At 38.9% G+C, this 21,116-nt stretch overlaps 2 protein-coding genes across 2 annotated transcripts; one reads left to right on the forward strand and one right to left on the reverse strand.

Moving 5' to 3' along the window:
* Positions 1–188: 188 nt before the first annotated feature.
* On the forward strand, positions 189–878 carry LOC141613326 (uncharacterized). The gene has a single exon (XM_074432060.1). The coding sequence runs from the start codon at positions 189–191 to the stop codon at positions 876–878; it is 690 nt and encodes a 229-aa protein (XP_074288161.1).
* Positions 879–1,397: 519 nt separating this feature from the next.
* Positions 1,398–5,720, reverse strand: LOC141611581 (methylthioribose kinase-like). The gene is made up of 6 exons (XM_074430158.1): positions 5,443–5,720; positions 4,238–4,547; positions 3,903–4,077; positions 3,588–3,789; positions 2,530–2,744; positions 1,398–2,134 (listed from the first exon to the last, which is right to left on the reverse strand). The coding sequence occupies exons 1-6, from the start codon at positions 5,629–5,631 to the stop codon at positions 1,963–1,965; spliced, it is 1,263 nt and encodes a 420-aa protein (XP_074286259.1). The 5' UTR covers positions 5,632–5,720; the 3' UTR covers positions 1,398–1,962.
* Between the last annotated feature and the right edge of the window lie 15,396 nt (positions 5,721–21,116).

The following is a 21,116-nucleotide window of genomic DNA, read 5'->3' on the forward strand; positions in this document are numbered from 1 at the left end:
CGTCTCGGAAGGAAAATATTGTCACAATCCAACACGAACCCAATATTCATCGTCGAATTAACATAGCGTGTAACGATTTTCCTTTCAAATTAATCAAATTGCTAAATTAATTACCACATTAGTACCTTTACCCAACTATAAATACTCTTCACTTGCATTGTTACAAGCATCAACTGATAATCTACAAAATGTCTGTATACCAAGCTATAATAATCACCTTCCTTCTACTCCTAACTTCCAGAGTCACTTCTGTAAGCTATGGAGCTTACAACCCGTACCCGGAAAGTGCTGGTGGAGCCCGCTTTGAAAAAGAAATCGGGATAGAGTACGCCACGAACACACTCTCTGCTGCCACAGAGTTCATCTGGCAGATATTTAACCAAACTGAAAACCCACATGAACGTAAACCAGGCATAACCCGGGTGACATTACACGTGGTTCCCTGGAAAGGCGAAGTCTCAACCAAGAAAAACCAAATTTACTTAAGTTCAATCTACATATATAACTACAAAGGCGATGTGAAGAGGGAATTTACCCGGGTAATTTACCATGAAATGACCCATATTTGGCAATGGACTGGTAATGATCAAGCCCCAAAGGCATTGATTGAGGGAATTGCTGATTATGTCAAGATTAAGGCCGGCTACGCAGAGGAGAAATACGGGTTAAAGCCAGGTGATGGGAAACGCTGGGATCAGGGCTTTGAAATTACAGCGTATTTTTTGGACTACTGTGCCAGTTTGAGACCCGGGTTTGTTGCCCATCTCAATGCTCGACTGAAGGAAGGGTATGATGTGTCTTATTTCGAGGAATTGCTCGGTAAGCCTGTCGAGCGACTATGGGATGATTATAAGAATAAGTATGGTAAAAGAAACTAGGATTTGATTAATCATAAAGGTCATATACTGTAAATTTGAAGCATTTGTCATGTGAAAAGACTTGAGATTAAGCATAAATACTACTCCGTAGTATGTAAATGTAATGCTATGTTTGCTATGAATATATGATGCATCAGTAAAGATCGAGTCTATCTAAAATAAAGTTTGTCACCCTATGTTTTCCTAGTATTGTACGGAGTACTCCGTATGCATTAAGGATGTACTTGCGTGATATTTGGATAGTTCGATGGCAATTCCAACTTGCCAGATGGCCTGGATTCGAACCAGCAACCTAAGGATGTCTGTGCAGAACCCACACTACAGTCCTCCAATCTACCAACTAAGCTAAGGTCAGATAAATGTGGCTGTTGCTGTTCGGGTCGAGGTCTCCATGGCCACGACTGCACGACATGGAATTCTTATAAGCTTGTGCTTTGTTCTAAACTATTAGGATTCTGCCGTTCAAACTTTTAAGAAAACCAACATAACCATATATGTATCAGATGACTACAAATCATATACTGTATCAGATATATTAATAATCTGATTAAAGCAAACTCACAGTAAAGCTTTTTATTCAATCATATACTGTATCAGATAACTACAAATCTACAATCCTTCAGCTCCATTACTGCATTACACATTAATAATCTGTGGAAAATACCAAGATAGATTTTATGCAACTATTTTGACAACTTCAAATATAGCAGATACCTACAATCCTTCGGCTCTTTCATCAGAGAAGTAATGAACACGCTTCTTCCACCGGATGCTCTACGCTCAACAGAGTAGCAGAACAATACATATTTCTTCTTCTGTATATAACTATACTTATTCTCTTTACCAAAAGAAGAAGTGTGTTTATAAATCGTCTTAGCCTGGCAAGACTCGCTTTGGACTACCTCACCCCAAGCCACAAGTAGCTTATATTTGTTTTAAGCTCGCTAAGCGATAATTCTGGAAAAGAGAGATTTATAGAGGGGACTGGTACGGTGGAACAACATGGAACATTCGAACCTACTTTGGCTACTTACCCATTTCCCAGTAAAGCAAGTATTTTGTATGTAAAGGGACCTTTTATACATCAATGATCAATGTGTAGTATGGCTGATATCACTTCATCTATAGAAACAAACTTCCTCCTCTCTTTCATCAGCATTTTCGCACAGTTAAGCACCTTTCTCTCGCAATCAGCTCGTTTGCTAGCATCCATAATTGATTCAAAATCCTCGACATGTGCAACGCCAACGATTCTCCTACACCATACCACATCAAAGAATAAAATCTATATCCGTTATAAGTTACAAGGATAAGTGAGAGTGCAATAATTAATAATGGCAACTTGGCGAGGTCCACTAGTTACAAGGATACAACTTAAAAAATAAATGTCAATTAGGTGAGACAGATGAGACTATAAAGTTAGTAGCATATGCTGCACAACTAGACGATGGAAAAACAGTAGTAAAAACAGTAAGGAAGCGCAGCTAGGTGACGGATAAACAGAGATTCAGACATGCAAAACATAGCGGATCAGAAGCAAAAACCCTATTGGATCAGAAGCACAGTAATAAAGCAGCACAACTAGGCGATGGAAAAACAGAGATTCAGACATGCATAACATAGCGAATCAGAAGTTAAAACGCTATCTCACCTTATCATCTTGGCAGAGCCAAATCCAAGAGAATCGTGGAACAAATCTCTCATATAATTTGTCTGAACTAAATTCCAAACATCAGGGTTGTTATATATTTGGGGAAGATATGCGTCACCAGGACCATCCTGGTTTGCATTCCATAATGCAATTAATTTTTTGTGAAAGAGATTCCATGTTTCCTCTATTGTCCTGAGTATCCATTTCTTGTAATCCTGCAAAAGTTGGGAGAGATATGTGCTAATGCGACCAGCAAAAAGTTACTCAATCGGTCTTATCAAGTTATTTACGCTTGCCATTGAATTGTTTTCTTACGTACTACACATAGGTGTGTTGATTCATTTACAATGGGTAGGTTAGAATGTAAAACATTCTTTTAAGCAAAAAAAAACCTTATCTAAGTAGAAATGTAAACAAATGGTTTGAGACAGACAAAAAAAGGGAAAACATAAACAATTGGGTGAGGCCAGGGGAGTAGCTGAGTACAACACATGGCTTAAGACCATTAATAGTGTGGTGGTGTGATATGAATCATTAAATCACTGTCTAAGATTTATTCCTGCTAGGCATCTAGGCCTAAAAGGTACCACACATACACTAGATTCAGTCAGATTATTAGGCGGTCGATCATCAAATCTGGCAGAGATAAAAGCGTGAACAATAGCAGTTCACTATGAAGCAGGTGGTACCAGAAATGTAAAATACTGAAATCTTATTCTTAAAATGCTCAAGAGTTCAGGAGTATCACGCGATTCATCATATATTGAATCAAAGGCATAATTGATGGCTTAAGAGAACAATATAACAGCTTAAGTTGTCCTTGTAAGTTTAAATCTTCATTCCAATTATCGATGGTCATATAACCTTATAAATCAGGCGTCAATATTTGCACGCACAAGGGTATATGATTTTCTTAGGTGGTCATCAACTCATAGATGCAGTAATATGAAAAAACAGTCTATGATCAAATCCGTTCCCAACATTAACCATATAGAATTGTAGATGAAAAAAAAATAGGACGAAAAGACAAATTTATAAACAAAGTGTAAGTTTCGCACCTCCCTGTCATCACCTTCAACAGCATGTCCATCTTGAGCAAAGAAGGCCAATACAAGATTTCCCAAAAAAGCTCCTATATCGTATCCCATTGGTCCATAGAAGGAAAATTCCGAATCAATCACCTGAGTCGAATCCTGGGTAACCATTTGAGAACTAGTGTGGAGGTCTCCATGAATCAGGGCTTGAGCCTTTTCACAGAACCTACTTGAAAAAAGAAACAAATTAATACCTACTTTTTTCACACCAACAATACAAGAACATTGTGTAAAGTCAAGAGGCAATTATTTGAATGGAGATATGGAGATCATAGTTACATCGATTTGAGTTGAGCAACTTCAAGCTTTAGAACATTATCCTCACGAAGCAACTTAGCATCATGGTCAAGATATGGAGAGGTCCATCGGTTATATTGTGATACTTTATATGGGTCAGAGAACACAACCTGCTCAGTAAGCCGGCACAGCTCCACATTGCCACAAAATTCAGCAACTGTGTTAACCAAACCGAATACGAATAGTTAACAGGCAGTAGCAGCAACAGAGTTAATGTATCTTGAGCTTCTCGTTCAGATAAGATCTATGTCATAGTACGACTACTACTTCTAAAATCTAATCATAAACAAAGCATGATTAACAACGAAGAAGTTAACCTGCCCGTTTATGATCCGTGGTAGTGATATAAAGAAGGGAAGTGTAGAACAACGTCCTTGACATATATTCCGCCATATGTTCAGCAAGCAAAGGATATTTAACTCGGCCAATCAAACCCTTTCTTAGAATAATATGTGGAGGAGCCAAATAGCGCATGCCAATTAAAGACATTGAATGATCAAAGTGATAAACCTCAGGAACATGTGGAGGACACAAGCGTCCGTGCTCTTTCAAAGTCCTGGCCTCGAAATATGAACGGTCCTTGCTCATCGGCCATGACTCTCCTATGGAACGTACGTAAGGCAATGCCTACAACAACTTAACCACTATTAATTCCCGCAAAACACTACAATTCCCACACACCTATAGTACTACACTACTACCATAAATTCATCATTTTAGGAATTTGGGATACATTAGTTGAACCAGGCTTGATCAACTACGGTTTTAAGCTCAACCCGGAAGTTCATGGTCGAACTCGAGAATGGATCTTGTTATGCGGAAGCGACGGTACCTTTCCGGTGTCCATTGTCCATAATAGTATGATATTGTCCGCTTAAGGCCAAAAGCACGGATTTATTCTTGTGCTCATTCCCAAAAGGCCTAATACTATTATATATTATAGGATTTGTTTACGTAATACCCTCGTATTTTTCGAATTCTACGTGGTACCCCTCGTTTTTCCAAAATCTCGGTGCTATCCCTAAACTTAATGAAAACATCTTAAAATACCAAAAATGTTCTAATCTGCCTCTTTTAAATATTTAGATATTGATTTTTTAGCAATAATTTGTCATGCCATTAACATAAAAATCATTTACTCAACTGTAAACATATTTTCTTTACAAAATTTCACTGTTTTAAAACTTGATTTTTAGTAGTATGGGTATTATAAGTTTAGGCGTCACTGATATTTTAAAAAACCTAGGGTACCACCTAGAATTTGAAAAAATACGGGATATCATGTAGAAAAACCCTAATATTATATGTGGTGGACACTTAAGAAGACAACCTTTTACTTTACCCTACCTAGCAATAAAGAGATAATAAGGAGTACTAATTACATAACAGAGCGCATGATCAAACTCGAACATGGACAGATAATACCAACTACAGAGCAATAATATTGATGAAAATCCAGCCCAAGACAATCTGATAAAATTGAAAAGGGTAGAAGATGAGAACAATAGGGTGTAGGTGGTACCTGCTTAACGACAAGAGCGCCGGAAGGGGAGGTGACGATGTAGACGAAGTTAAGGTTGCCGTCACCAACTTCTTTAATCTCCAAGTTGTCGGATTCTCCGACAACGGAGTAGAGAGAAGGTGTTGACTTAATGTACTCTACCAATGACTTCTCGTCCAACGCTCGGGAACCATTATTGGCGGTCGTCATATCTGCCGCCGCCTGCCGGTGAAGGAATGAAATAGAGTAGCGATATGTGACGAGTTTACAAATTTACTCAAACGGTAGTGTTGTGTGGTTATAATTAGGGTTGAGCAAAACAGGGTACCCGACCCGGTTTTGCAAACCGGTTCGGTCCCTGATTTTAAAAAACCTTAAATTTTATAAACCTCACCCGCACCTCTTTTAATTCGGGTAACCGGTTTTTCTGAAATTTTTAAACCGGATTTGAAAACCGGTTACCTGAACCGGTTTTTGAACCCGGTTTTTGGTTGAATGCTCTTGAATTGCACAATAAACATGCTGCCAATTTGACTTTTGAAGACCTTGGTTGTCAAATGTTAAAATTACTTCATAAAAAAGTCATACATATTAAAGTTAAGAAAGTCATAGATATGTAAATGATGTTCAAAACTACAATTAAAGAGTCACATACATCTAAAATTATTTCATAAAGAAATAGGGTTTTGATGTTTTTGGCCTAAGTCTTGGCTTGGGCGTGTTTAATTCATAGATGAAATTATGTTTTTGAGAAAAAAGTCAATTCGGTTTTAAAAGCGGTATCCGGTTGGTTTTATTTAGACCCGCACCCGCACCTCATTTATGCTTAAAAATTCGGTTCGGGCCCCGCACCGGAAAAAACACGAATTTTTCGGTCTCCATTATTCGGGTTTCGGTCCGATTTCGGTTTAAAAATGCGGTTCAATTTTTTTTGCTCAGCCCTAGTTATAATGTGAAGGAGAGAAAGTGGCATGACTAACGTTGGAATCGTGAGACAGTGACACTGAGAATAGAGAGTGCACAAATGCCAATTTCGAATTAATGAATGAATGTGGTCTGGTTCGTGTAAGATGTGCAAGCCGCCGAGCTGACTCAATTCACCTATAAAAAAAACCGGTTTTATGATAATTGTTAGGCCATGTACTTTGGACTTGGGTCTTGTTCTTTCTAACTTTTTAGAGCTGAACTGAATTGAGTCAAAATGAATGGAGTTGAGCTCGAAATTGAATCGAATCGAAATGGATCGAATCGAATCAATTGAATGGAGTCAATCAATCGAATCGAATCAATAGAGCTAAACTGATTGGAGTTGAACTGAATTGAAGTAGAAATAAATAATAATAATAATAATAATAATAATAATAATAATAATAATAATAATAATTTTGGTGACTGGCAATGGTGGATTGTCACCCTTCTATTTACCTTCGGAGGACTTGGTGTGTAGGCTGCTTGAGATGTTCTACATTATGCTTTTTTGGCATCTCGATTGCAGTCTGCTGAACTGCAGGCTAAGCTTCTTCAGACCTCTGATGTCATGGCTCTTGTACCTACTTTTGATGCGAATTTGAGTGTGTTTAATGAGGTTACGGGTTCTGACCTTATGCGTAACCCTAGTGAGATTGTTGTCCCCAAACTTATGAAGAAATTGGCAGAAATATATTTCGCGAGGATTGTTGCTACTGCAGAACCGGTTTTCTCTTTGACTCCTCGACATGTTGCGTTGTGGAGGTCCCAGCAGGGTGGGCACGCATCTGATTGACTTCTTGCGATCCCTATTTCTGGGTTGGGGTAGACTATGAACGGTAGTTCTTATCGTTGTGTGCTTAGCTTTGATCCCAAACTTATGAAGATAATAATAATAATGGTAATAACAATAAGATGCGTGTCCACCCTGCTGAGATGGTAATAACTTATTATTATTATTATTATTATTATTATTACTATTAAAATAGATGTCTACCGTTCACAGTTTGACCCAACCCCGAGATAGGAACCGCACGTAGCCAATTAGAGGAGTGGGAACCCTGCTGAGACTGCCATAAAGCAAGCTGGCGTGGTGTCAAAGAGAAAACAGACTCTGAGGCAGCAGCAACCGTCGCGAAATAAATGTGTGCTTAATAGTAATTATTATTATTTTTTTTCTTTTTTTTTCTAGGATGCGCGCAGCTTTCATTAAAAGGAAAAAAAAAGTTTACATGAAATTGGTGGGGAGCCGAGAGACAATCTGGGCTCCCACACCCTTAGCAACAGCAAAGCTAAGTCTATTATTATTATTATTATTATTATTTTTTTTTTTTTTTTTTTTTTTTTTTTTTTTATATAAAGGGATGCGCGCAGCTTTCATTAAAATAAGAAAAAAGGTTTACATGAAATTGGTGGGGAGCCGAGAGACAATCTGGGCTCCCACACCCTTAGCAATAGTAAAGCTAATACGAGTAAAAATGTAAGCGGCTACCCGAGCCCCAAAGATCCCGAGATACCGAGAATTTCGGATCCGCTTGAGCAAGGCAACAAAGATCCGAACTCAACTCCCCAAGTGAAGAGAAAGAGAAAGGTAGGAAACCATAAACCGCTACCGCGCACAAATCCCCATACTTAGCACACTTTCGCCGAAAGAATCGGCGACAACCCGGCCCGCACAAAATCCGCCAACCCAGTCCGAGTCAAAGGTGAAGAACCCATCAGGTCGACGCACACATCACGGCCCATGTCCCAAGAATAAAGCAATAAATCCGCAGGACGAAGAGAGCCACCATGCCCATCAACCAAACCGATATCAACCTCCTTCCCCGCAAAATACCGGATCTATAGCGGATGTCGAAGAGAGTGTCCCGACAAGGTTATGCCGATGTTTAACGCCCACAAGATACCAGTCAAGAAACCGCGTGGTCCCCAAAAACATCCCCAAAGAAAAACCCGAGAGCAAGCGGGACGGGGCCTAGATACCGAGAATAACGGAACACCCAGACGATACCCCAAGACACTACGGTAAGTCCTCCCGTTCATAGTCTGACCCAACCCCGAGATAGGAACCGCACGTAACCAATCGGAGGAGTGAGAACCTGCCGAGACGCGCCATAGAGCGATCTCGGCGAGGTGTCAAAGAAAAAAACAGACTACGAGGTAGTAGCAACCGTCGTGAAATAAATATCTCGCCAATTTCTTCATAAGTTTGGGGGCGCAATTTCACTAGGGCGACCCAATATATCGAACCTCGTAGTCGCAGAAACACCGTGCGGCATCATCAAAAGCAGGGCCAGCAGCTACAACACGAGAAGGGCCGAGGAGCTTAGCTTGCAAACCAGCAGACTGCAAGCGGGACGCAATAAAAGCATAGAACAAAACATCTCCGGCCGCATAAACACCAAGGCCACCAAGATGAAAAGGGAATGTAGCAAGGCGCCACTGCCAATCCCCAAAACCCGGCCCTGATGCGGTGACAATACGTTCCAAGCTAGAACGCAGAGCGGCATCAAAAGGAAGATGAACAGACCCAAAAACACTAGGGGAGCAAGTGCGAAGAGAGAAGTAGAGCTTAGAAATACCAGTACAAGCTCGAAGAAGAAGCAACTCACACTGCGGGTCCTCAATCCTCGCAACCAAATCCATTAGCTCAATGGTCTTAGTTACTCTCGTCGCCACAATCTCACCGCTAAAACAGGACAAGTACTTGACTGAGGTCCTCCCAAAATCGTAACACCGCGCAATGGCCGAGAAATAGAAGTGGGAAAACCCCGGGAAGCCGGCTCCGTGGATCCTCAATGTGGCAAAAGACCTCCGTCTTGGAGACATTTAGGTGTAAACCAAAACGAGGGCCATCCAACCTAATCAAGTCCAACACCTTCCCCACCTCCAAAGTATCTCCCACAATGGTGCCATCATCTAAGTACCATGCCCGCAAAGTGAGGTCAAAAGTGTCCTGGATCTTGCTAACCAAAGGATGCAAAACCAGGTAGCGCAAAAGCAAAGGCCCCAACGGATCACCCTGCTGAACACCCTGACAAGACCACAAGAAGTGCTCCCCATAAAAAAGGCGGGCCGGGCTGGAATAACAAAACTCCACCCAACGGGAGAGAGTCGGGCACCGACGGCGGACCTTCTGAAGCATGGTCGAACGGTCAACAAGGTTGAACGCATTCGAAATCAACCAACATAGAAAGCCCCACTGTTCCCCCGAGCCTCAATGAGCCGGTTCAAGGCATGCAAGATAGCCTCTCCTCCACCGGACACACCCACCCCGAATCAAGCCCATCAAAATAAGAAGATAAAGACGGGCCAACCATAGAAGCACCAACCTTAGAGACAAGCCGTCTCCGGACCGTCACCGACAAAGAATAGGACGAACTCCACCACCCGGTTTAACGAGTGGTGTGAGAGGGGCGCCGGCAATGTACTCACCCGAGGAGGAAGAGGACACCGACCCTCAAGAAAAAGATTAACCACCCTAGTAATAGAAGTGATCAAATCATCGGAGATAGCCACAAAGCGCGCCACTCAAACAAATCCATAAGGTGTCAAGCACGAAAACCATCCCTCCCACAAGAAGTACCACGAGGGAAGCTCCGAATCATATCCAAGACCACCGCGGAAGAGGTAACCGAGGATGATGATCCCCAGACAGAGGAGGCAATGAAGGAGGCGGGGCGACAGGATGCTTCTCACGCAAGGCCACAAGAGTGGCATCGGAGTAGGGGGCGACCCCGGAGGAAGAAAGCACTCGTACAAAGCAGCGAGATAATGGCCATCTCGATATCTTCCGCCGGCATTGGCGGAGGTTAAGGTCACTCAAATCAAGATCCTCATCCACATAAAAAGAAGAAGGACCCTCATCAAAGCACTCCCGTAATAACCGCAAACCCCCCTGTGTGTCCCCCAAGCAAGAATAGCCCCCGGCAATACTCTCCTCCCGATGCTTTGACGCCGAATAGCGATCCCCGACACTCATGATTACTCCGAGGAGCAAAAGTCCCGAGCAAACAAAGAGGTAAAGCAAGCAAACGAACCCAGCGGGAGAGATCACTAGGGGCATCAAACACCGCATCCAAGGCCCCTTTCAAAGCCCGAGCATACCCAAGACGGCACTTAGGAGGAATAGATTTCATAGTGCGAAGGCCCAAAGACAGCAAACGACCCAACGAAGATATAGACCACTGAACGAGCTCCACACTATCATCAGAAGAAACCGAAGTAGAAGGAGCCAAAGGTCTCGGAATACCATAAATATGGAAGGTGTAAATGCCATCAACACACTCCGGATGCTCCACAATATCACCCCGATTATGCCGACATCTAGCACCAAGAGTATGGGTCATAAAACACACCCCACACAACCAAAACCCCATCCGTCTCAAAGAACTCTCGGCATTGGAATAAACAGTCAAACTATCAGAAAGAGTCTGCCGCGTAAGGTCCAACGCCCCATCATGACAATGTCGGTCCTGCAAATGTTTCTTCCAAGCTGCCTTAGTAAGGCCCTTACCGAAACCATCCCGACACCCATGAAGACCCGAAAAAGGACAATGGTACCTCACAAGCTCGGGCATGAAGGAAAAAGCAAAGCCCCACACCCGACCTGCACAAAAATCGTGATAGTTGTGAAAGGATCCCCACGTGATAGTGACCAAACCACACACGCGCAAGAACACACCCCTTCACAATACCACCGGCTAAAAACCACTATTATTATTATTATTATTATTATTATTATTATTATTATAAAGAGAAGAAGAAGAAGAAGAAGAAGATTACTACTAATAATAATAATATTAATACAAGTAATTATACTAATTTGAGTGATTAACTCGGTAACCGCTACCACGAACCGCGATTCACCATCAATCCTAATTAGGTGAAATAATAAAGCACCGATTTGCTAGATTGTTGTTCAGAGTCTAGCCGTGTATAATCCTAATTTGAGTGATTAGGTAGCCACCACGAACCACCAACAATCCTAATTAATTTAATTAATTAAATAAATAAAAATCGATAAATCCTAATTTTATCTTTAATAAGCAAATATAATTTGATTGATTAATTAAAACTCAACAAATAATATTAATAATTGATAAAAAATTAAGTTAATTTATTTATTGGTAATTTAGAATCCATCTTTTAAGTTTTAAGTCATTTGAGCAATTAGATTAAAATTTAGGAAAAATGTGGGTTTAAGAGTTCATTTGATTCAGTTTTGGATGAAAAGGGTACAAAATAGAACGTTTATGAAAAAGTGTATGTGAAAAATTAAAGTTCGTATATGAAAAAACAATTAGGTATTAATAATAAAAATAATATTAAAAGTAACATTAACAATGTTATTAATAATATTATTATTAATTAAAACCCATATTAATATTAATATTAGTAATAGTACTAATAATTGTATTAATATGACTATTATTGATTTTAATAACCATAATATTCATTATAAAGCAATAATGAAGATGATTAATTAATTAATTGTTAATAATAATAATAATAATATTGAGTTTTTTTCTTTTTTTAAAAATTAAATAATAATAATAATAATAATAATAATAATAATAATAGTAATAATAGTAATAATAGTAAATAGTAAATAGTATAAATAGTAGTAGTAGTAGTAGTAGTAGTAGTAGTAGTAGTAGTAGTAGTAGTAGTAGTAGTAGTAGTAATAATAAATAATAATAATAATAATAATAATAATAATAATAATAATAATAATAATAATAATAATAATAGTTATAGTAGTAGTAATAGTAGTAATAATAGTACTAATAATAATAACAACAATAGTAATAATAGTAGTAATAATAATAATAATAATAATAATAAAAGTTAGGACTTTTTATAAAAATAAAATAAAAGAATAATAAAAGAATATTAATAAAAACTACTAAAGTTTATAAGTAGAATTGAAATGGGCTCAATTTAGTGAAGCTGAACTGAACTAAGCTGAGCTTAACTGAATGAAGCTGAGCTTAACGGAACTGAACTGAATTAAGCTAAGCTGAGCTGAGCTGAACTGAATTGAATAAAGTTGAGCTGAAAATAAGTCAGAAATAACAGGGTCTTAATTTCAGTTCAGTTCAACTCTATTCAGTTCAGCTTCAATCAGTTTAGTTCAGCTAAGCTCTTCTCACAAATTAACTCTTATTTAATTTCAGTCCAGCTCCATTAAGTTCGGTTCAGTTCAGTTCAACTCCAATAAATTCAATTCAGACAATCTCAGTCTAAAAGAACGAGTTTGTAACAACTTCCTATTACCTATAACCACGTCTTTAACACTTGTTACCTTACATTTTTTTTTTTTTTTTTTTTTTTTTTGAAAAACTACCACAATTATATTTAGTTTGGTTCAAATACATTGTCAGTTGATAGATCGAGGAAAATAGCACAATCCTAGCCGTTGATTTTAAATGTGCATTTTAAGTGGTGTTTTATTTCCCTATTTTACCCTTTCCCCCTCTTGGTATAATCAATCATAATCAACTTATCTCCATTAATCCATCCATTGTCTTCTTCCTTGCAGTTGATGTCCTCTCTCTTTGAATTCTAATTTCCAATCTGATAAAACAAAAATTAGTGTTGGTGTCTGACCTCACCCAAACTACCTAAATAGCATAAACAAATTTAAGTGGCTAACTATACCTAATCCGACATAACACAAACCAATTAAAGTGGCTACCCGAAATGATGATCGAAATCGAACTGAACCTGAAACTGAGGTCAATACGAGTTAAACCGAACTGATTTAACCTAATTCGAAACCGAACTAAATGACCTATTTGTCAAGTCTAATTTTGCGTGGAGTTTATGTTGGATCTACCAGTCTACCACCGAATAAGTTTATATGGTGATGGTCAGGAAATTGGTTGAGGGGTGTTCTTTATTATCGTTCATCTACTGGCATGATTTCTTGGATTGTTGGTCTCTTAACTGGTGTGTTGGATCACCAAGATGTATTATTGGTGTTGGACCATATAGTTATATGTTGTGTTTTGATAATGACAAGGATACTTTATAATACACATATCTGTTACTCGTAATTATTTGTTTAGTCTTGGTTAGATTTAATAAGGATTACAATATAAGCACGCGATGTTATGGCATTCATGGCTATAACATTGAAGATTTGTGAAGCATTGTTATAGTAATGTTATAGCTACTTGAGCTCTAACATTGAAGACTTTTAAAAGCATTGTTGACTACAATCATTACTCAAGAAAAAAACATGATCAAGTTTTTAAGAAGCTTAAGATGAAGAGCTTATGATCAAGATGAAGAGCTTATCTGTGACACCCCGCGATAAAGCGGAAAATATAACTTATAAAAATTCAATCAGAAAATAGGAAATTTTTGAAACTTTTAAAATTTAAAGCGCGAGTTCATTAAAATCCAAAACATAAATAAAGAATGCGGAAATAAAGTTTAAATTATACAAACGTGATAGTCAAGGTGAGGGAAAATATATCCCTCGAATGACAATACAATAAAAGATGAGTCTAAGCAATCCTAATAAACCGACTACAAGGCCAAAGTGCTCGCTAGCTCACACATGTCTTCACCCCATAGATGCACCAACTAATACCTGTCATTCATGTAAACATGAACGCCACAGTCAGTGGGGAGTAACTCAAGACTCTCCCAGCCACAAAATGTCAAAACGAACATAACAAAGAACTAAAACAAGTAAGTCATATCAGATACTTACAAAAGATAAGAATATCAAGTTTATATGTAAACATGGCAGTTAAATGAGATGGAACAAGATAGACCAACATTAGCATAATAAGGATTCAACTATTAATGTGAGACAATTAAATAATATGAAAGACAAGGATACGGTCATTTATGCAAAAACACACATTTCAAGGAATTACAACATAGATATGAGAATAGAATCTGAATCATGTGAAGCGGTTAAGTAGGGGTCAATCAATGTAAATTACAAAAATAGAAACTGTAGCCATTACTTGGAAAACCACTTATCAAACAATTCATGGGACGTGGCCACTAATGTCACATTCATACTTATGGCTTGCATCTCACCATAAGAACGGATGGGAACATCAATCCCGACGATCATATCGCAACTAGAGGGCTTATAGCTCACCCCTAGTATCCGATAGGACCAAGACAAACAACACAAGGCATAACTCTTGCCTTGAAAGACAAATACCAATATCTATAACCAAGCAAGACCTTTACTACTCATATATCAAAATATAATTCCCCTGGTAGGACGACAATGGTACTCCCAAGACTAGGTCCTAGTCTAAATCTGGCCAGACTCTCGGGACAGCACACTTCCCGATTCGACATGCGACAGGACAATCCGCATCCAAGTCCCGAACCCTAAATCGGAAATCGAGAACCCACAATCGGCAGGACAGTCCGAAAGAGGCGGAAATATGAGCTAAACCCACAATCGGCAGGACAGTCCGAAAGAGGCGTAAAGATAAGTCAAGCAATACGGTATAGCATAAAGGCATTATCAAGAATACGACTCAACCAAGCGATACGAATCAACTTAGAAAGAGACTACTACGTGTAATGAACCGATGATAATCCGAGTGAGACCTTTCATGCCAAATTATATTCATGAACATGAATAAGTAACCCATTTCTTCAATATTTGTCACTTGAATAAAAATGTAAACAAATGGAAATGAACCATTTAAAATAAGCAAAACAAGCATTCAATTATAAATGACTCAAATGTAAGATAAACCATTTTCTACTCACAAGGCATGAATAATTAATTTAGTCACATATTAAACTGAAAACGCGTCATTTCATATATAATTGAGATAATTAAATAGTGCATTCCACAATTATAAATCATGTGAGGAAAATATACAAATAAACGATATTTAACGAATTAAGTTATATAAAGCATGAGACGGGATTTAAATAATTCAAATAACTCAAACTTGGCGCCAAAAGCACCCATGACTCAATACCAGTAACCAATCTTCATCTCAATTTCAATATCAATATCGTCAAAAGGTCCAATAATGAACCGTGCTCAACACTTATAGTAAAACTCTAAGCTACTCACCCACTAGTCGAGGTCAAAGAAAACGTCAATTAAAAATACAATACAAAGACCACGATGTCAATCCTCCATATAAACCAAAACCAATTATTCCTTAGAGCCATGTACGAATTCTTAAATAAAAACACATTGAGCTTATTGTTGGGGTTGGTGTCCTTAACAGTTAGTGCAAGGACTTATAAATCTCTAAAAGGATCAAAGGGCATACTTTTGGTATTATTATCAGTTGATCCACGTTTATCAATAACGGTTGGCTTGCTATATAAGTTTGACGTTATTGTCATACAGATGGCGGTGATCAACTGGTCCCTAAAAGTCACACCTATAGGATACGTTTGAGAGATGTGACAGTATGAAAATACAGTCATGTTGATGCCAAATTTTGACTAACCAGTTAGTCCGAGTTATTTGACTAGTAATTAGTCAAAATGTGATGTTGAGATATTATATTTAATACGGATTAAATAAAATGGGCTAAGGCGAATTAAACAGTTAATTCGTAAATTGAATATAAACGATTTATATTCGATTAATGTATATTGAATAAATTAATTATACAATATTGTCTTTGTCGGACATGTATTAATACTTCAACTAATCCGTGTTATTAGTCGATGTATTAATAACCGATAACCGATGACAGTTTATAATAAAAACCCGTCATATACATTTTAGCATTTGACGAACCGGACCACGAGCTAAAATTAAGAGGAAGTGGAAGCCCACTTCCCCATAAGGGCTCTCGGTTTGGCCGAATTAGAAGAACAAAAAGGAGAGCCTTCTCCTTCTTGTTAACCTAATCATCATTAGTGAAAAACAATTAGGGTTTCAGTGCAATTTTCTCTGAAATTCCTAGATCTCACATCGACAAAACTCACAATAGCTTTCTCAATATTGCAAGTCAATTAGAAAGCATTTCTAGCACAAGGGCATAGTCTCAGACGGTCTTGGGTGCAACAATTAGGAGGAAATCTCTGTTGATTTACTTCTTTTTACGCCGCACTACAAAGGACCCGAGGTTGATTCATATTCTTTATCGTTTCATTGTTGTTTTTCGTTTATGACAATATTTCACATGTTAAATTTACGTTATAATCCTTAAATTTAAAGGGTCTTATACGGATATTACCCCACAAGTGGTATCAGAGCGAGGCCACGTAATTTTTCATTGTGATTTTTCATAAAATCGATCTTGAAACGATTTTCTGTCTTGAAAACCGTGCGGCCAATCGTGTATTGCGGCTGTTTTTGTTTTCGTTTTCGATTTGTTCTTTTACATATTGTTATTTTATACGGAGATTATAACAATATGTCAAGTTTTGTCAATTGTAGAATTGATTTTATGCGTCTTTAGATCATTTTTGCAATTGGTTTTGTTTCACAAATCATTTTCACGAGGGTTTCTGTTTTCACCATGTTTGCACTCGATCGAGCGTAATTCTACTCGATCGAGAGCTATTCTGAAATGTTTTTCACTCGATCGAGTAATGGTCAGTACTCGATCGACCATTTTCAAAACCCCACCGCTCGATCGAGAAGTCCTCGTACTCGATCGAGCAGATTTGCCGATAAAGCCCTCGATCGACCTCGATCTCGTCGATCGAGTACTTTCTCGATAGCATACCTCTCGATCGACTTGCGTTCACTCGATCGAGTTCTTTTTGTTCCTCGATCGAGCACTTTTGTCCCTGGATCGAGGGATTTTTGTTCGCACTTTGAAAATTTATTCTTTTTGTTTTAAATTTTCTTTTGGCCTTAATATGTACTTTATACGGATATTGTACACTCGCTATGATTGTGAAACGGTTCACACACGTACCATATAGTTATTTTAAAGCGTATTTAAAGTAACGGATTGTAATATATTAAAATGAAATTGATAGAAGCAGTTTTATCACATAAATTTTAATCGTTAAAAGGTGGTTTGGATAAATTTAACATAATTACGGAATTATGTCACGAATAAATTTGTTTTAGTTGATGCATTTTATTTATCGTTAATTATGAATGTTTTTGAATGCTTTTATTACGTATTTATTTATTTTACAAACGGTTGTAACTTAGTGTGGCCTTAGTAGAACGTGTTACCGTAATGATGGAACACGGTCTTGGTTGTATTTTGAGATCTCGTATCTCCGTTTTGGATTTTTCACTTGTAATTACAGTTTTTAATTAGAATGTAAATAGGTTTATATCTTGTAATTTTTAATTGTAATTTTTGAGAAGACCAAAGATGGAGAATCAGATGCTCACTCCCGCTACATGAATCAAGATGGAACATCAAGACAAGCTTCTCGGGTCCAACGGTGGATTCCAAAGTTGTTTTATGTTTTATTTTATTAGGATAGGCCACACTAGGAATTTTATTTACGTATTGCATTCATTTATTTATTTTTCGTAACGATAATTTGCATCATATTCCGCCTAAAACCAAACCACCTAATTATTGCATGAAAACTGACACATATAGAGGTCACGAGTTAGTTTTCTTTGACATTCTCATGTCACACGATCTATGCTAAGCCATCACCTAAATTAATTCATTCACGCAGACGCTAGTTATTCGTTCACTTAATATGAATTATAATTAAGCTGATGGGATCTTCCTCGTATGAACTAAAATTGAGAACGGTCTTTATAGGTCAAACTCCAATGAGTCCCTTCTTCGTCGGTAGGCATAATATGACCCCTTCTACGTCGGGTAAGTTGGAACCGATTGACCTATTTTATCTCAACACTATGGTCACTCGTACGATCCTGTGATTATGGTGGACTATAGATAGAATTTACGGAAATCTATCGACCAGGAGTTCTTACGGAAGAATTAGCTAAACAGTTGGCTTATCAATTTACGGAAATTGAGTCTTGGGATCACTTGTATCATTCTTGAGGAAGATCAATTATGCAAGTGCTTGAGTCTACACGTTAAAATACATTTTAAATAGACTTAAATCACCTCGATGAGTTGCTTATTTCGTTTTTGTTTTTCTTTCTTTTTCAGTGTAGAACACGAATTTTCAAACTGCTATAACTAAATGGCTGGTCCTACTAACGACCCAATGCCAAGTGCCACATTGGACCGTGAGTCCTGGCTTCGGATCTTCATGAATCGGATGAATCGCCTACTCGATCAAGAATGATGGATCAAACTTCGCGGATCGGGAGGCGGCATTACGAATGCTGCGCTGCCGACGGAAAGCTCAAATATCTAATTGAGCCCATCCCGCCAAACCCAGGTCCCACGGCTAGAGCTAATGAGATCGCCAAGTTTAACGATTTATGTATGGAAGCGGGTGCGATTAAAAACGTACTCATTTTTGCAATGGAACCCAATTTGCAGAAACGCTTCATAGCCCATGGTGCAAACAAGATTTTCACCACGCTCACTAAGGAATTCTCGAAAGCACCGAGAATCGTGACCTATGAGCATACCACTCGCTTCTTTGATGCGAGACTCCGATGGGCCAACCGGTTAGCCCACACATTCTCAAAGATGATTGAGAATGTCGAGAAATGAGACGCTTGATTGTAAGATCGGAGAACATTGTTATTGACCGTATGCTTCATTCACTCCACGATGGTTTTGCGCTCTTTAGAGCGAATTACTATATGAATGATTTGAAGAAAAGTCCCCATGAATCGCACTCTCTTCTCGTATAGACCGAGAAGGACATGAAGTTCGGTGGGAGCATGAAACAAGATGTTCTCGTTGTGTCAAACAAGGGCAAGGGTAAGGGCAAAGCTAAAGCGGACCTAGCGGTAGGTAAGGCGAAGTTTAAGAAGTCGAGTTCGAGCAAGAGTGGGCCTGGTGAGTCGAGCACCTCATCCGGCACGACAAAGAGCAAGGATGGTAACATGGAGTGTCACCATTGCCACAAGACTGGGCATTGGAGGCGTACATGTCCCGTATACCATGAGGACATAAAGGCAGGTCGCGTTAAACCTGTTGGTATGTTTTCTTCCTCTTCTACTTTTATTCATATGATTGAGATTAACCACGCAAGTTACGGAACTTGGGTACTAGATACTGGTTGTGGTTCTCATCTGTGTAATCATGTGCAGGGGCTCTGAAACATCGAACCCCTCGTAAAGGGTGAGGTGGACCTGCGTGTTGGGAATGGCGCACGAGTGGGTGCCGTCTCAAGGGGAACATATGTGATCCAGCTTCCTAGCGGATTTGAGTTATCTCTATATAACTGCTATTATGTACCCAGTCTTTCGAAAAACATTATTTCAGTTTCTGCACTTGATAAACTTGGATTTTCATTTGTAATCGAGAATAATTCTTGCATTTTCTCATTACACGATATGATTTACGGCAAGGCAGTCTCCATGAATGGAATTTATGTTTTAGATCAGACCACCGAAATATTACACGTAATGAATAAAAAGTTAAAGGTTGGTGACAAAGATCAAACGTATCTATGGCACTGCTGTATGGGACACATTAATGAGAAACGCGTAAAATAGCTCATCAAAAATGGAGCTATCTCGGCCTTTGATTTTCAATCATTTGGCACATGTGAATCATGTCTCATCGGTAAGATGACTCGTATTTCCTTCAAAGGTGTTGGAATGCGCGCTGCTGACCTATTAGGACTCATACATACGGATGTGTGTGGACCTATGTCAATCACCGCACGAGAAGGCTATAGGTATTTCATCACTTTCACGGACGATTTAAGTAGATATGGCTATGTCTACTTAATGAAGCACAAAAGTAAATCCTTTGAGAAATTCAAAGAATACCGAACAGGGTACGTAACCTCACGGGTAGAAAGATTAAAACACTGCGTTCGGATCGTGGTGGCGAGTATCTTTCTCACGAGTTTGATCAACACCTTAAGGACTGTGGGATTGCCTTACAGTTAACTCCACCTGAACACCTCAGTTGAATGGTGTGTCCGAACGGAGAAATCGAACTCTACTTGATATGGTTCGATCCATGATGAGTCACACGGTATTACCTCGATTCATTATGGGGTTATGCTCTTCTCAAATCACCTGCTCTAATACTTAATCGAAGTCCGTCTAAAGTCATTGACAAGACTCTATATGAACTATGGAAGGGAACGGTCCCTAACTTGTCCTTTATACGGGTTTGGGGCTGCGAGGCTTATGTCAAGTGGAGACACGAGGATAAGCTCGGCTGCGATCGGTCAAGACATACTTTATAGGTTATCCTAAAGGAACACTTGGTCATTACTTCTATTCGCCAACCGAACAACGCGTTTTTGTTGCGGCGGTCGGCATTCTTAGAGAAGGAATTTCTCGAGAATGCAAAGAGTGATAGAACCTTCGACCTGTCGGAGATTCCAGAACCAAATACCGAGCTACCATTGGAGGAACCAATTCCTTCAATCCCGGCCGCGTTAATATTCTGAGGAACCTAGGAGGTCGGGAAGAGTCTCTATTCCTCCGGACATATACATTGGTATGGTCGAGGAACATGACATAGATGACATTCTACTCTTAACGAGTAGTGAACCCGCAACCTATAAAGGTGCCATGACTAGTTTCGACTCAAAGCTATGGCTTGAGGCCATGCAATCCGAGATGGACTCCATGTATGAGAACAACGTGTGGGATCTTGTTGACTTACCCGCTAAGGTTCGTCCCCTTCAATGCAAATGGCTTTACAAGATAAAGCATTCTG

This window comes from Silene latifolia, chromosome 11 (assembly GCF_048544455.1).
Source record: "Silene latifolia isolate original U9 population chromosome 11, ASM4854445v1, whole genome shotgun sequence".
Taxonomy (NCBI): Eukaryota; Viridiplantae; Streptophyta; class Magnoliopsida; order Caryophyllales; family Caryophyllaceae; genus Silene; species Silene latifolia.